General features: G+C 47.9%; 2 protein-coding genes across 2 annotated transcripts in view; one reads left to right on the forward strand and one right to left on the reverse strand.

Moving 5' to 3' along the window:
- Window positions 1–17,500, forward strand: part of cacna2d4a (calcium channel, voltage-dependent, alpha 2/delta subunit 4a) — a gene marked incomplete at both ends in the record, with an annotated part of 91,236 nt that overhangs the window by 29,630 nt on the left and 44,106 nt on the right. The window lies entirely within an intron of this gene.
- The window catches only part of lrtm2a (leucine rich repeat transmembrane protein 2a), a gene marked incomplete at both ends in the record, with an annotated part of 22,305 nt that continues 9,433 nt past the window's right edge, over window positions 4,629–17,500 (reverse strand). The window contains 5 exons of the mRNA XM_084483210.1: window positions 4,629–5,152; window positions 7,361–7,518; window positions 7,863–7,951; window positions 8,797–8,922; window positions 9,090–9,319. Coding sequence (XP_084339336.1) covers window positions 4,629–5,152; window positions 7,361–7,518; window positions 7,863–7,951; window positions 8,797–8,922; window positions 9,090–9,319 — 1,127 coding nt within the window. The remainder of the gene's footprint in view (window positions 5,153–7,360; window positions 7,519–7,862; window positions 7,952–8,796; window positions 8,923–9,089; window positions 9,320–17,500) is intronic.

Below are 17,500 nucleotides of genomic sequence, written 5' to 3' on the forward strand. Positions count from 1 at the left end.
CTAGCAGTCCAAAGCATAGCTAGTATGATAAGAATGTTTCTTCAACACTTTCTGTCTGAGGAAATTTCCAAAATTTAACAGTTGCAGCTGCATTACTTGCCACTGGGTGTCGCTGTTTGTCTCGGATTCCGGCGGGCCCACTACGCTCTGCCTCAACACTGTGTTGTTGAATGCAGTGTGTTCGTCGTTTTCTTTTGAGCCGAGTGTTCCCATTTAGACACAGTGAAGATCATCTGGGTCCAAATGCTAGCTGCAGCAGGTATTCCCGGCTGAGAGAGAGAGAGAGGGAGGGAGAGAGAGAGAGAGATACAGACAGATGGGGGAGAGAGAGAGGAATAGAGGGGATGACATACTGAGAGCGAGAGCTACAGAGAATGCAATACAGGGCGATACAGAGAGAGACAGAGAACAAGAGAGAGAGGGAGGGAGAGATGGAGAGGGATAGAAAGAGGGGGGAGAGGGATGAAGAGATACAGAGAGATAGAGATACAGAGAGCGCAATACAGAGAGATACAGAGAAAAACAGAGAGAGGGAGGTATCAAGAGATGGGTGAGGGCGTGGGATAACAGAGAGAGGCAAAGAGGAATACAGAGGTAGAGAGTGACAGAGAGAGAGAGTCAGGTAGCCAGCAAAGCAAGCAATTGCGGGTGATCATGGAGCGAGGCGAAGGGCATAGGCAGCACAGGACGAGGGACAGAGTGATTGAAGAGGATGAGGGACGTATAGAGAGCGAGCGAGAGACCATAGGAGAACAAGTAGAAGAGGAGAACGAGGGACAGATGGCAGGCGGGCGGAGATGGATTAGAGAGAGAAGGAGGGAGAGACGGAACGGAGGGATGGAGGAGTATTTACTGTGAGCCACACATTATGTCCTGTCTTCATGATTGATGCATGGGGTTTGCGTCTCGTCTTAGCTTCTCCGGCGTCATATTAAAAGCTTTGCTACTCCGTGGTGCTCTGATGTCACGGGGACTTGTAGAGAGAGCGGCCAGAGATCAGGGAGACGCCCGCTGCACTCTGCTCCAACATGGCCCTCTGATGGCACATTCAGACCCAATCAGCCCATTATTCAGGGCTCGCCAAGTGGTCTATTTTTACCTCCTGAGCCCCACTTTCACACTGATTGTTGTGGCGCTATGTCTCGCCCCTTTGGTTTGAAATGCTTTGAGGAATGAGGAATGAGTGTGGCCCACTATTCATTCAACATTTGGAATTATTTTGGGAAAGGTGTTGTCCTCGTTCTTAACTGTTATGGGGAGTTCGGGAAAAAAAAACGAGGTGATTTCTGTGTGTTTGTTCTATTTTGTGACCATTTGTTAAAACATAGAAATCTGTGAATTTGCATTATAGTCAACACACAAACACAGACAAAAACGCACATACACACACGCAGACACACACACACACACACACACACACACATGCACAACACATCTTAATTGGTTAGTATTTCAGAGTCTCAATGATTATCACTGCTGTATTTTATATATTTTTTAAACAAACTATAGTTTATTATTTAAACACACAAGTTATATGAACAGGATTCAGCTAGCTAAGTCACTTAGCTACCAATGACAACCACGAGAACTGCAGACCAATCGATGACACGTGTTTCCCAGTCGACCAATAGACAGAGTTTGCCCGTTGCCTTCTGTCCAATGGCAGCCATGCTGGGCGCCATCAGCAGTATAGTTCTGTAAGTTATTCTAGTACATGGCTATAGTTCCACTTTTTTTTTCAATCTAGTGTCTTATCATTAAGAAGAGCTTTTCTTTCGTCAATCTTACGGTATGGCTGTTACTTTCAGTTTACTGTTTGTTTATGTGAATTTGCGCCCAAACCAGTTTCTAAATGGGTATTTATGTACATTGCCGATGTGTCGCATGTGCCATGGATACATGGGGAATCTCTGCTATAATCCTAAGGACAGCATAATCCCTCCACTATCTAGCTATGGAAAGCTCATAGCGACTAGGTACAGCCAAAGTCTATATTTGTGCATTCAGACTCGTAAGACGATGAATCAACAGTTTTAGCCGTGGGATATGTCGCTAATGCTCTATGATAGTTGGAATGCTGGGAAAATTCGCCATGGCAACAGACCAGGCCACGTTGCACATAGTGTGTGTAGTATATTCTTGGGCCAAACTCTGTCTATGTTACTTTTTGGACGAAAATAACAAATACTGAACACAAATGGACAAAACGTTCCACAGATATGCAAATAAATACAATCGTAAAATCATGAACCAAAGGAAGTACAGAATTATGAATCAATGCAAGGAAAATAAGATAATATAAACGATATCTATTGGTTGGCGGGTAGGAAGGGCGGGGCTATGGGGGAGGGGTGTGTCTGTCTGTGGGTGGGGGGGGGGGGGGGGGGGGGTCACAGGGTCACGGGTTGAACACACCATATCAAAGACTAACACAATGATATTTATCTGCATCATTCCGGAGTATAACATGACACATCATTATTATAAGGGTCTCAGCGGACCGTCCAAAATAGAGAAGGGACACTAATTATAGTGGAGCTACGATTTGCATTTCCAATCCATCATGGCCCTCTTTCTCAGTCCTCTAACTCCGAGAACCACTGTCTCATCACAGGGCGGGGAGGGGCGGAGGGGGACGCAAGGCATAGCGCCGGCATCTGCCCACAGGATGTTTGTATGGGGGCCGCACCGGGAAGCCGCTGTTAAGCCAAAGCCGGCCCTCGTGTAAGACCAGCGACAGGTACAAGGTCGCGTGGCCGTGTGAGAAAGTCTTTAAAAGCCACAAATCTAAGGGATCTCGGGGTCAGGAGCACACTCCTAGCAGTGCGATCAAGCCTCGCGTTCCCTGCTTTATTTCAAGGGAATCCACATAAACAACCACAGCCGGCTTAGGGCAGGGGGTGAGGGAGATGGAGAGAGAGATGAGGAAGGTGAAGTATTGCTGGAGGGGTCGGATGGAGAAGGTGGAGGAGGAGAAAAATAGCAAGGAGCGTTTTAATCCCCGCGTCGGTGTGAAAACGCTCCCGGGCACAGCAGCCTTCTCTCGGAGGAACAAAGGAGAACGAGTGGGACGGAAGGCCGGAGGAAATTTAATGGGAAATAAAGTGCAGGAGTTTGTAGTCCTTTAAGAAAAGGACGGTTTGTAGTTCTTTTTGGGGAAGGAAATATCGCTATAATATATATTTTCCACACGCAACATGAGCAAACTTAACCCATGAAGGTGAAATCAGAAAAACAAATTCCTGAAAGCAAAAAGTAGTTTTGTATCAAAGCAAGATCTGTGCTCCTCACATCGGAGGGAATTCACTGGAAGCCTCGGAGAGACACGGAAAGCATTCAGGCCTCCTGCAGAAGGTGTAACACAGCGATAAGAGTCCATGTTTGACGGGAACTTCCAGCGACAGCCTTTAGTTTCAGATATAGATGACAGTCATTACAGCTGTGTTAGATAATGACAGTGTGTGTGTGTGTGTGTGTGTGTGTGTGTGTGTGTGTGTGTGTGCGTGTGTGTGTGTGTGTGTGTGTGTGTGTGTGAGTCTCTACGATACAAACAAGACAAATACCACAAATTAGCTCAATCTGCTGTCCTTTTGCCAGGTAATTGGATGACAGAATCTGGTAGGTCATCGGGTCCCGGTCCAAATGATTGCTGTGCTTGCCATTTCGGGGGACAAACACATTCAGAATGCCCTCCAGTCTGTGGTTTATAGATCCATGAATGTCTCTTTGACACAGAGATGAGCGCGGAAAACAATGGCATAGGATTTTCCCACCTGGTCCATCCTTGATATATTTTTCGACATCGAGTGTGCATTCCCCCTGGGTCCTCAATGCATTCATGTTTTTCATGATGTGTTTCCAGTGGAGTTAGCTTAGGTTACCATGTACAATTAGCAGCTGGGTCCCGGGGGTTACAGAGAGGTTTGGCCGATGGAGGAGGGCTAGGCCAGGTGATGGTGCACTGTCGGTGGGGTCGGCCGTGGGTTCACCTTAAGAACCCCTTCCCTGGGTAATGCTGTGGACGAGGTACCATAAAGGTACGGTACCTTTATGTCCTGACTGACTGCCTGTAAATTCCTGAAAGTCGAATGCCGTTGTGAGTGTCCGTGAAGCATCGGAAGGAACCTGGTGTATTCCCCGAGTTATAAATGCCCTTTTACTTCCCTTTTACGCCGATATTTCGGAGGGAGTAAGCACTAGCTGGCAGCAGTGGTGGGCGGTGGGTAAGAGAGTAGGAGGAATGGTTGGTGAGAGACAATACTGCAGTGGCCAGATAGTAGCTAGAAGAGTAACCTGTGTGTGTTTTTACATAAGCAGAAGAACTGAAAGTAGCATTAAGGACATCTGGGACAGAGGAACGCAATGGGGGGGGTTGGTAGCAAAGTGCACATCGAGGTGCGCTATGAAACAAGAGCTCGGGTCCAACCAGTGACCGGCCAGTCCTCCATCCACAAACCCTCTCACACTGTCCGTCTTGAGCCCTTTTAAACGACACCCTCCCCTTTCTCAGTAGTCACCTCCCGCCTCTCCGCCCAGTACGTCATCCTCTCCTCCGTATGTGTCCGAGGAGGGAGAGAGAGAGAGGTGCACAGAATTGCGGGAGGAGGAGGAGGAGAAGGGTTCTCCTTTTAAGCCACGGAGGAGATCTGCTTCTCCTCGCGGTCCTCCCCGTCCGCCTCTCCGTCGCCCATCAGCGGCTGTCTCTTCTTCAGCTCCCGCTGGTACTTGGCCATCAGCGAGGCGTAGATGCAGCCGTACGCCGCCGCCGCCACCATCATGATGCACACAATGCCGCACACCACGCCCGCGATCACCACCGTTCCAATGGCGCGACGCACGCTCACGGGCCGGTAGCGGGACCGCACACACTCCCCCTGCGCCTCCGAGGCCTCGGGCTCACCGCCGCCAGCGCCGTTATCAACGGCGCCGTTGTTTTTGCTGCTGTCTGAGGCAGCGGGGTCCGGGGGGGCGGCGCCGCGGGCGCACGGCGGGGAGCCGCCTCCTGTGCCGGCGCGCGAGGCCCCGCCCCCGCCGGTGCCGTTCTCGTCCTCCAGCTGCAGGCAGTAGTTGAACATCTCCATGGGAACGCCGCGGATGTCCCGCCCCCGCAGGTCCTTGGGCAGCGTGCACTCCACCGCGTCCACCTTACCCCCTGGGAGGGGGGAGAGGGAGAGAGAGCGTGTACGGAGGGGACAGAGGGGAGTAAGGGAGAGAGAGAAAGGGTGAACGAGGGGGAGAGACAGAGAGGGTGAAAGGGTGGTAGATAGAGAGAAAGGAAGAGCGGGAGGGGGAGAGAGCAGGATGGGAGAGAAAGAGGCAAGGGGAAGATGGAGAGAGGGGGAGAGGGCGATTGCGACATTTAGATGTCAGTGAGCAGATAGCGTAGTAGGTAATTTATATAATGCCTGTGAAGGACTATGAATTAACTGTGACGGATAACGAGAATGCAGATTGTTGTTTCCTCAAGACCTCAATGTTCAAGATAGCCTAAGCCCTTGTTGACTTAATTAAATCCTCCGATCGAGCTCTTGTGTACTGTGTACATTTGTGGGCTGCGGGCATCCATGCGTGTGCGCGTGTGTGTGTGTGTGTGTGTACATATGTGCATGTGTGTGCCCATGTCAGCCTCTCAGTATTGCAGTGAGACAAAGAGAGTGAGAGAAAGTGTGTGAGAGAGTGAGATTCACTACTGAGAGAGTCACTACTTCCCCCCAGCGGAAAAAGAAACTGGGTGGGTTGGGGGGAAATTATGTTATCATCACACACATCACATTTATCTTTACACTTATTTGTCTTCAGGTGGCTCACACAAAACCCATTGATCTACATCTGAGATACGGGCGAGGAGCCAGAGAGAGCCAGATAAACCAGGAGCCAGGAGAAAACAAATGGGGCGTCTCAAATGCTTTCACTTCCCGATGCCTTCATCTTAGTTTACAAGAAAAAAGAAACGCGTTCTAAAAAAATCAATTTAGAAGATGCTCAGGCTTTAAATTCACTCTTTCGCAAAAAAAACAAAACGTCTCGTTTGTGGTCGCGTCAAGTCGTCCTGCCAACGCGTCAACACAACAACAACCAAAACGTTTCTGCACATTGTTGCGTTTTTCTGGATCATAAAAAAAAGAGAAAACCGAGAAACCAACATCCAGGTGTCGGCGTATCTCGTGTCCCTCGACAGTGACGACAGCGGAGCGGAGACGGCGGATCAGCGCACAGAACAAAGTCGAGGCGGATGAAAGAGACGGGCCGGATTGAGTGAGGCGGATGAGGGGGAAGCGACGCTTCATTAGCAGGGCAGCTGAGCCCTCGGGTGAAGCCGTGTGAATGCAGATTTTTTTCATCAACGTGAAGGGAGAGGGGTGGTGGGTGGTGGGTGGTGGTTGGGGGCTGGGGGGGGGGATCTGATATACTCAGCGCCTACGGAAAAGCACGTGTACGTTGCAAGCGTCTTCTACCGTAACGCATGCAGACCCTCGGTACATAACGCGGTTATATAAAGCAGGGGTGTGAGGAGTTGCACACGTGCATGACGCCCTTACTGCGATTTGCTTTTTGCTTGTTTCTCTCTCTCTTTCTCTCTCTCTCTCTCTCTATGCGCCAGCCTTCACATGTCCCAAACGTGTAAATTAAACACCAAACTAGGAGGGTCGGCTTTAGGAATGTGCACAGCTTGGCAGCTGCAGCCACGCTGAAGTCATCCTATTATAAACACACCCAAAATAATTGTGGAAAACATTCCTTTTTTCACTTCTGCATTATCCAAGTGCAACGTCGAACATGAAGTCGTTAGAAAAACTAGAAACCAACGATGGAACACGTTCATGTCTACGGCCTCACACTGACCACCAAACGTACTGCGGTGATCCATCATTTTATAATCGTTAAGGTAACTGCTTTGATCGATTTCTTAATTCGATTTTACTAGGTGCTTTGGGTTTATGAGCTATTATTTGATTTAAAATGGTATAGCCATCTGTCAGCCATTAGTGACTGAAATATATCTATTCTATATATTTAATATCTGTTTCAGTTGGCTGCGACTGCCTCTGTCTGAGACTATTTCGACTTTGGATCGTTCCTGGCCCAATCCGGAACAATCTGGCCATCTCTCCCGCGATTGGTTCAGGGAATTAATCGTGCAGGTGTGTGATGAATTACAAGACTTCTCAATCGTGGTGAATCAAAGGGGAGAGAGGGAGCAGCAAGGGAGTGGACGTTTCTTCAGTTAGTTTAGTTTAGTTTTGTTTCAAAATCTTTTTCATGCTCTCCCTCTCTTTGCACAACCCTCAAATCGTACCTACAGCAGTTTTTAAATTGGACTTGGCGTGCAACAACGTCAAACCTCCACACACAAACCCACCTCTGTACAAGAGCCACTCCATCCAGTGTTTAAAGTCGCGGAGGTTACAGTCGCACTCCCAGGGGTTGTGTCCCAGTTCCAGATGCTGTAGGTTGGCCAAGGGCTCAAACGCTGCCCGCTCCAAACCGTGGAGCCGGTTCCCCGCCAGAGACAACCACCTGTGACAGCATAACGAGGAGTCACATTGTAGCCATTGTTTCACTTGGTGTTCATCCGTGTCCCTTCACCGTGTTTGCATAATACTGTGCTGCGAGATGAGATCATCACTTTTAATTTTAGCTCTTTATGAAAGTGTCATCATAGAACAGACAGAATCCTAGTCCTGAAATAACTAAATTCACCTAGTTTGCGTTTTTGTCTGTAAATGTTCTCTTTAGTCCTTTAAAAAGAAGTTGGTAATTTGGTGATGTCTTGGCAGATATGAGCAGCAAACCTTCCAGTCCTTACTGTTGTGTCAGTGTGTGTGTGTGTGTGTGTGTGTGTGTGTGTGTGTGTGTGTTACCTGAGGCCCTGCGTCTCATCCAGGAGTCCTAGTGGGACGGAGGACAGGCCGTTCAGAGACAGGTCCAGCCTCTGCAGACTCCCCAGGCCCTAGAAGAGCAGAATGCTGGCTTATCGAGCGTGTTCATAACAAATCAATTTAAACCACACAATCAATAGACAGAGCCAGAGTAGTGCACTTTTGATCACACTCATGATAATAATACAACTAAATCAATAATAAAACAATAAGGGCCAAAGTCACAAAACAAACCTTTCAATCTCAACTAAAATGGAACCAGGAAGTTGCAAATTAAACCAGCAATGCTCTTTTGGAAAGACGACTCTTCTCCTTTATTTACTGAAGCTTGAAATAATTGCTTTATAATAATTGAAATTCATATAATATTTATGACCTTTGAATGTAGGCCTCTTGCTTACAATAAAACAAAAGCCGAAAGAAGTCCCTCGTTCACAGCCCTCTTCTGAGCACTGGGAGGCATCACCTGTTGCCGGGGATGCTCATGTCTATTATTTACTGGGAGCTGTGCAGGTGCAAGACAACAACTAAGTTAACAGACTGCCTTACTTGAGGTAAAAGGGGCCAACAGTGTTCAGCAAAAACCACCTTACTTATTTACAACGTTGAACCAGACTTTATTCCAGACCTAGTTTGGAACTGGACTCCCTGGATTTTGCTGGCGTTTGCTGTATCCCCACATAATACAGTCAAACTCATTTTAAACGTTAAATTATGGAAAAGCGTTAGGGTCCTCATTAAAACATGGGTTGGGTCCATTATGACTTAAATTGATTGATTAAGTTTATTACAGTACTGAGCCCAACCCTTTCTCTTTGAGAGAAAGGTTGACGGAAAGCCAAACCAATTTTGCTTTTCACATTTCCAATCACATTTTTCATCATCATCGTCATACTCATCCTCCTCATCCTCTGACCTGGAAGAGCTCTCGGTCCAGGCTGGTGAGAGAGTTGTTGTGCAGGGCCAGTCGGGTCAGGTTGGTCATGTCTCTGAACAAACCAGCTGGCAGGTTATCCAGATAGTTGTTGGAGAGGTCCAGAACCTGAGGAAGAGAACAGCATCACAACACATCAGAAAAAGGTCAGCTTCTCCAGGTATTCAGGGCGGTGTTCTCCTTCACACACGACGCACAACGCACATCAGGACACAGCACCACAGAGCAAAACGACACGAGGACCAAGTTCACCAACCAACGACGCAAGCACAGACCTCCAGGGAGGAGAGGTTGGCGAGGGCCGCGGCGCCCAGGGTCGACAGCCGGTTGTTGGGCAGCAGGAGGGAGCGACTGCCTTGGGGCAGGAGGTGCAGGGGAGGCAGGGAGGAGAGGTCGCGACCCCCGCAGTCCACCTCCAGCCCGTCGGGGGAGCAGAGGCAGGGGGGAGGGCAGCCCGACGAGGAGGGCAGCAGCGATGCCAGCAGACACAGCACACACAGGAAGACTGGAGGGGGAGAGAGAGAGAGGGAGGGAGGGAGAGCGAGAGGGAGCGAGAGAGAGAGAGAGGTAGGGAGGGGAAGAGCGAGAGAGGTAGGGAGGGGAAGAGCGAGAGAGAGAGAGAGAGGGGAAGAGCGGGGTAGAAAGAGAGGGGGAGTGGGGGGGGAGAGGGGGAGTGAGAGAGAGAGAGAAGGGTAGAGTGAGGGAGATGGGTAGAGAGAGGGGTAGAAGGAGAGGGGTAGAGAGGGAATGGGGGAGAGAGCGAAAGCGGGGGAGAAAGGGAGGGGGAGTGGGGGAGATGGGGAGCGAGAGAGGAAGAGCGAGAGAGAGAGAGAGGGGTAGAGTGAGGGAGACGGGTAGAGAGAGGGGCAGAAGGAGAGGGGTAGAGAGAGGGAGTGGGGGAGAGAGCGAGAGCGGGGGAGAAAGGGAGGGGGGGAGGGAAAGGAAGGAAAGAAGGGAGGGAAAGGGAGAAAGAATGAAAAAAAGAAAGAATAGATGAACGAAAGAGAACATTTATATCAGACACAAAACCAGTCTTTTGCATTAATTAGTGTGGAATCAGACCGTTCAGCTTTGGGGTTGGCGTTCTTTTAACAGGCATACTTTGTCTTTGTCTGATTGGGGTTGAACTAATGGAGGTGACTCATGCTGTGTTGTGACAACAGGAAGTCTTCTCAACATGACTATCATTTCAGTTAAATGCGTTACAGGCGTACATGGTTTGAATAGCCTGAACAGAATCAACACAACCACATTTATTCGATTAGGGAGTCCCGCTTGATGTATTTTGGCAGATTTGACAAATTGCAGCTATTTGTGTGTGTGTGTGCATGCACTCGTGCGTGCAAGTATTCGTGTGCTTGCATGTGCAACGCTCTAAATCCATAGTGATTAGTCGAATAATAGCCGTGTGGATGATTGACACTCGAGAGGGGAATCCTGTCTCACTGTTTTACACTTTCTTATATTCAATTTTCATTTCCCTCCAGATGACTCTCAGTTTATCATTTCCATTCATTAACATTCCCTTTCTACATCCATCTAACTCTTGTCTCTGTCTCTGTCTCTGTCTCTCTCTCTCTCGCGCTCTCTCTCTCTCTCTCTCTCTCTCTCTCTCTCTCTCTCTGTCTCTATCTCGCTGTCTCCCTCTCTCTATCCCCCGGCCTTTTTTTATTCTAATTAACATTTGGCAGGCGTTGCTGACCTTTCTCTTCTCTTCCTTGGTAAACATTTAAGAAGTCTCCCCTGTTCTCGTTTCATTTGTTTCAATCCTTCTCTTCTTTCCTGCTTTCTCCATCTGTTCTTTCCGCATAGTTCTCTCTCTCCTCAGATAGAATCCTTTTTCTGTATTTGCCTCCGTCTCTCTGTTCCTCCTCCCTGCTCTCGTCCTCAGTCCCTTTCTGCCAATTACTTGACACTGTCAGACAATTTATTCCACAGTCCAGCAGTAAACTACAGAGGGAGGCACGTTGAGGAGCCGGGCTCACTGAATGAAGCATTGTATTCTTCAAGGTCTTTTTTTATGAATTCAATTCAACAAAAATGGAACAAATACAAAATCGCACAAATGCGCTAGGACTTACAAACGGATTACTTAAACTAAAATAGACTGAGAGGGCCTGGGCTGCCATGACAACCATAACAGTGAAAAGCCAAAGATGACGAAGGTGGAAGAATACGTCAGAGTCCCGACAAAACCAGATGATAAATGCAGTGAAACCCAGCGCAACACATAGGAGGCGTTCACCTGAGCACACACATCTCAGGCGGCCATTTTGGTGCTTTCAAACCATTATATGAAGAAAAAGGCAACTCGTGACTTGGCAATTTTAGAACTTCTGAAATTTGAGGTCATGTCGGATTGAACCCTTTTTATGAAAACATTGAACTCCAGATCACATGATTGAAACTCTCCTATTGCACGCTGCGAGTTCATTGGAGGGGATGGGGGGGGGTTCTGTTCATTCAGGACCGCAGATAGTTCCTCGGTCACAGCCCGTTACATATGCAAGCCGCAGCACAGCGGGGCGATATCGGAGCAGAACCGTTCTATCTTGGTCCTAGACGTCAAGCACAGCGGTTCCCATTACGCGATTCTGTTGAGAGCTGTTGCATCGTCTGCATATGATTAGCGTCCCCTTCACAGCGCACGTGGGCTTGTCCGCCTGTGTGTGTGTGTGTGCGTGCATGTGCCAATGTTTTCACCACTTTTTAGTTTCATTTCACACCTCAAGTCACTATCTCTCTCTCTCTCTCTCTCTCTCTCTCTCTCTCTCTCTCTGTGTCTCGCTCACTCTCTCTGTCTCTGTCTCTCTCTCTCTCTCTTTGTCTCTGTCTTCCACTCTCTATGTCTAGTTCTCCTCCCCCTGCTCTCTCTCTCAAGATGGCCCATATTTCTAGTAAAGGCGTCTCTCTGCTGTCTGGCTCAGCCTGATGAAATTCTCCTGAAATACTTTCCCGCCCGTCCTCAAAGTGAACGTAGAGATATGAGAGAGTGCTGCATTGTAGAGCATATGATGATGAGGAGAGGAAGGGGGTATTTCTTAATGAAAGTCATGGAGCAAGAGGTCTGTCCTCAGGGCCTTGTCAGTGTGAAAACATTAGCCTTGCCAAATTAAACCTGTGCAGGGATTGTAACTTTTTCTCTGAAGCCATCAGTTTAGTTCAAAATCAAATGTTCCCACCTTGATTTTTTTCCTCAGTTTAGCGAAATTGATTTGATGAGGAAAAAATGGAAAGTAAATCTTTATTTAATTGAGCTGCGAGTTGATGGGTTTTCTATCCCTTAGACACTCATGATTCCAAGTCATTTTGAACCGGAGTGATGAATGCAGTGAAAGAAAAAACGACGCAGTACCACTTTGAATTGTTAGAAACACAAGGACACTGATATTATTTACCTGATTCCAGAAAATGAGTTGGAACAAATGTTTTGGCATTCAGCGCTACCGGGTTGAGTGACAAGCCTAGGCTGGTTCCAGTCGTGGCTGCTGGTCTTTCAAAGAGGGGAAGCTCATTTTCGGCCTACATCATATAAATTTATGTCAATTTATGTATATGTAAATGATCCTCTCTGTTCCTTTTCAAGGAAATGCTCTGTCATACCAACTAGCTGTCTTCTTTAAATAGGAGAAGCTCCTTTATACACCTGCACATGTAGCTCCAATTGTTGCCACTAATGAGAACAGTTTGTAAAGCTGAGGCATTACACTGTCCATGTCTTTAAGGAACATCAAGAAACTTTCCCTGCTTTGTCACCCTGCAAGTCCTGATCTGAAATTCAGGACTTGAAGTTCAGACCTCAGGCTCCCTGAATCAAAGTGATGGCCAACTACCAAAACGATATTAAACTTGAACAAGGAAATGTGGGAATTATGTTAAACTGAAGCAAGGAATTGTGTGTATGAAATGTATGATGAAAATTGTCTAGCCATTTCACCAAGCAAATATCAAGAAATAGGTTGCAGTTTGTCTTTCGACTCACTTGCAAAATCTGCGATGGGACTGAGGACTGAAGAGAGCTCTGCGACGTTTTATAGATCAAAAACGCTGTCAATCAAACGGCAACTCAGTCTTTCGCAGACCCTCCAATCATCACACAGAAGCCCAGCGTCCAGGCCAGCCCACTCCTCCATTCACCCCCAGAGACGCTGCGTGTCCGTGGGAGGGACATAATCGCAGCATTATCCAATGACCGTCGACTTTCGACGCACTAAAAAAAGCTGTTCTATGCAGCCCCATTGAAATGGATGGACGCTGAGCTTCAACAGGAAATGCACTGTGACGCTACGGGAATGTATGAGAAGGAAATCGAGTTAGTCGACCAGCTGATTCTGAACAAACTCGTCTTCGAGATGGACTTCTAATGCATTTTTAGTATTTGACCATTTCATTTTTGAAATTTTAGGGGAAGCTGAGCTTCCCTTGCAGTCTTAGAGAAATCGCCACTGGCTGGTTCTCACACCATGAGATTGTATTATTTGGCCCTCCCAAAGCTTTATTAGTCAGCAAGATTCTAACATTATTTAACACAACCCACTTGACTACATCTAGACGATATTGGTACACACATCAACTTTTACTGTTTTGAAACTTTTCCCTGATATATATTCCTTTTTCGTTTTTTAATAAAACGGAGGAAGCAAGTTGGACTGCTATGGAAGGGTTTCAATCTGAAGTTCGATAACTGAAGTTAAGACCGCCGTCTTGGTGCTTGGTGACCAAAAGTTTCTTGAATCAACGAGCAACCTGTTGTTACAATTATTAAAATTATAATTTTGAAAAGCACCAAGATGGCGGCTTGCAATGTGGATGACATCATGGGAAACCCTCCAATCAGAGATTGTGAGACTTCAAACAATGAGAAAGCTATACGCACAGGGAGGGATATGTCTTCAGCAGATAAGGAGATAAAGACCCAACAAGACCAGCATGACCGACTAGGGGGGGGGATAGATCTGTGACCCATTTAAGGCCTTGAACACCAGAAACTTAAAGCTTTGTCTCTCTAAGTAGGAGGATGGTAGGAAATTTGAATCTCACCACCCCCACCCTGATTCCCTGCATCCGGTATCATTTCTGGCACATCCCATAATCCTAATTCCAGGAAGATTCTCTTCTGCTTATGAGACGGGGTGACAGAGACAAGCGCTCTCAAATTCACTTGAGGGCCCTCCTGCTTAGCCCCCAGACTCTCTCTATCTCTCTCTCTCTCTCTCTCTCTCTCTCTCTCTCTCTCTCTATCTCTCTCTCTCTCTCTCTCTCTCTCTCGCGCTCTCGCTCTCACTCTCCCTCTCTCTCCCTCTCTCACTTTCCCTCTCGCTCTCCCTCTCTCTCTCTCTCTTTTATATAATCCGACACACTAACTGCAGTAGTGCCTGCTCCCCCATTCTCTCCCCTCCCCCTCCTAGAGTAATTGCAGCAAAAGTCAGATCCAGTCGTTCCTCTCCCTTCTGTCTTCTGTCCTTATCTCTCTCTCTCTCTCTCTCTCTCTCTCTCTCTCTCTCTCTCTCTCTCTCTCTCTCTCTCTCTCTCGCTCTCTCTCTCTCGCTCTCTCTCATTCCTTGTCATCTCTTTCCTGTGTCCTAACTTATTTTTCATCTCTCTGTCTCTGTCTCTCTCTCTCTCCCTCGGTGGCTGTCGTCCAATATTTATGAGCGGTCTTGTGCACTTCGCTGTAGTGGAGGAGGTGGCTGCTTTGTTTTGGCTTATTTTAGCTTCCACAAATCCTCACTGTGCTAGCACTCAGTCCAGCCAAAACCACATGAAAATATCCTCATTTAGAGGGAGACAGAGAGAGACAGAGAGAGAGAGAGAGAGAGAGGAGGGAGGGAGAGAGTGCCGCAGCAAGCTGTGAAGCGTTGATACACTTCAAAATCTCTCCATTGCCTAAAAACACACACACACACACACACACTCATATATATAATCTACTCCCTGTAATCCTAACAGTAACATTTTCCATGGCCCTTTCTCTCTTCATTAGACAGTAGTAAGATTAATCCGTGCTCTGCTGTGTGTTTTTGCACATGTGCAAAAACGCGTGTGTGCACGTGCAAGTGTGCATGTTTGACTGTTGCAAATCAACTTTGTTACCTAATCTAAACGCAGCAACACTGTGTCTGCATGCGCGCACACACTCTGTATCCATGTCTGTATATGTTAAATGCCAGGCAACAGGCTCCAGGCCTGGGGTGAGTGGCCGCGCCCGGGCTCCACCGGGGTCAAAGCACTTAGCGGCTCCAGAGAGCATCGCCTGCAGATGAGTGTCCTCATGTGCCGGGCTGCATGCGACCACAACAATAAGTTACCACCAGTTATTGCACCAACAAGTGTTTCCATTGAATTCCTTCAGCCGCTGCAATACAAACACTAAGCCCACTTAAACTGCTGCTTACATCCAGAGCCTTCTCTCACCACATTGCACTTTGTGTAGCTACAGGTGTTGGTCTGTGTTGGCCGATGTGTCTTCCGTTGCTGTTCTGCTACAGTGTCTTGTTTTGGATGTAAACAATGTCCACGTTTCACCGGCGTAGCTTCTGAAGTAGCCTAGTGTGTTTTCTAAGATTTTTATTTTAGAATTTTTATGCTTTATGGCAGAGTGAGATAGAGAGGAAGGTATGCGAGATAGAGGGGAGCTAGTGTGTTTTCTACGGCTGTGTGAAAGTATTTTTGTTTTTGGGGCCATTGATTTACGCACTCTGTGGGTGTCGGGTACAAAAAGGCCCCGCCGCCGCCGGGAGCTGACCCCCTCCGAGGCCAGGGGCCACCACGCAGGGGTCAACCGTTGCTATGCCTCATAGCAACCACTCGCATCATAGCAACCACTCCTCTATGCAAGGAGAATCCTCCCGTTGCTCAATGTTTAAATCAGAGCATTCAAATCATTATTTAAAACATTTTGTTATTTATCCTCATCACATTAACAGACACTACCGCTGGAATAAAAAGGTAAAATGGACTGCATTTATATAGTGCTATCCAAAGCGCTTTACAATATTGCCATACATTCACACACACATTCACACACCGACGGTGGAGTCGACCACGCAAGGTGACAGCCAGCTCGTCTGGAGCAGTGAGGGTGAGGCGTCTCGCTCAGGGAGACCTCGACACTTGGAGCCGGGGATGGAACCAGCAACCTTACGGTTACCAGCCAACCTGCTCTACCTCCTGAGCTACTGCCGCCCATTACTCTCCGGTCCTGTGCGTCCTCCATATGGACGTATAAGATCTTGTTGGCCTTGCTCGCCAACAACTGGTTAACTTTGCTTCTTCTCCTCCTGGAGATTTACAGTCTTCACAGCCTCCGTGCCCTGTGGGTCTGCTGCCATGTCTGGGGAGCACAATGCTAAAGTTACTGAATAAATAAAGTCACCTTAATGAAGTCTAGACGGATACTGTATCCCTCCCGCGGTCACCCTAGCCACCCCTGCCGCCGCCGCCGCCGCACCGATGTTATTGGAAAGCGTTGCCGGGGCAACGACGCCTGACAACTCCCGGGTCCTCAGCTGTCTGTAAGATTATATCCAGGGGCCGGCCGGGGTTGACATTGGAAACCCGCTATGATGTCATAGCAACAGCCGCCACGGTTACCGGGTCCCTATTAGTGAGCTTGGCGATAGGCCGACCTGCTGCTCTCCGGTTACTATGACGACCGGACGTCCTTTCGAACCGGGAGACACGCTACGACGGGTTTCCGTGACAAGTTTTTTTTTTTTATCCCCTCTATGCCATGAATTATGGTATGTCGTTTTAACATGGTGCCTTCTCACTGAGGTGGACACCTTGATTATAGCCTTCTGCTAGGTCCTCAGACACGACTTTTAGTGAAAAGAAAACGCAAGTCCACAATGTCATTGGAATAATCTTTCCAAATGAATTGATAATTAGGTTAATTACTCAAGATATATTAAGAGTGGAAAGATGCACAGAACCCACATGAGCCAGGGGGGCTGTGTTACAGTAAGAGCCTTCTCATCGCAACCTGACACCACATTTAGTTAGCAGACGGAAAAATCCCATTGTGTGTGTGTGCAAGGTGCATGTGTGGGTGTGTGTGTGTGTGGGTGTGGGTGTGTGTGTGTGTGTGTGTGTTGTCTGTGGTGCGTGCCTGGGTGTGTGTCTGTGGTGCGTGGGTGTGTGTGTGTGTGTGTGTGTGGTGCGTGCGTGCATGTGTGGTGCGTGCGTGCGTGGGTGTGTGTGTCTGTGTGATGCGTGTGCGGGTGTGTGTGTCTGTGTGTGGTGTGTGTGCGGGTGTGTCTGTGTGGTGGGTGTGTGTGTGTCTGTGTGGAGCCTTTCTTCACAGGATCCTCCGTCATCATTGCTTACGGTCTGCAATTCATTCAGAGACAAAAGTGCTTTTAAGTGATGAACGTTGACTCCCGTACGAGCGCACACAAACACACACAAACACACACAAACACACACAATTGCACAATATCGACACCCTGTTGATCGCACCACAGTGTTCTAACAATGACAAGGTAAGCTGCTGTTACCATAGCAACTGAACACTGTGTGTGTGTGTGTGTGTGTGTGTGCATGTGTGGGTGTGTGTGTGTGTGTGTGTGTGTGCGCATCCATCCGTGTGTGTGTGTGTGTGTGTGTGTGTGTGTGTCTGTGTGCGTGTTTGTGTTTGTGTGTGTAGAGACTGAAGACAAGGCTACACGAAAAGTTAACAATTTAG

Source organism: Micromesistius poutassou (genome assembly GCF_964030765.1).
Source record: "Micromesistius poutassou genome assembly, chromosome: 18".
Taxonomy (NCBI): Eukaryota; Metazoa; Chordata; class Actinopteri; order Gadiformes; family Gadidae; genus Micromesistius; species Micromesistius poutassou.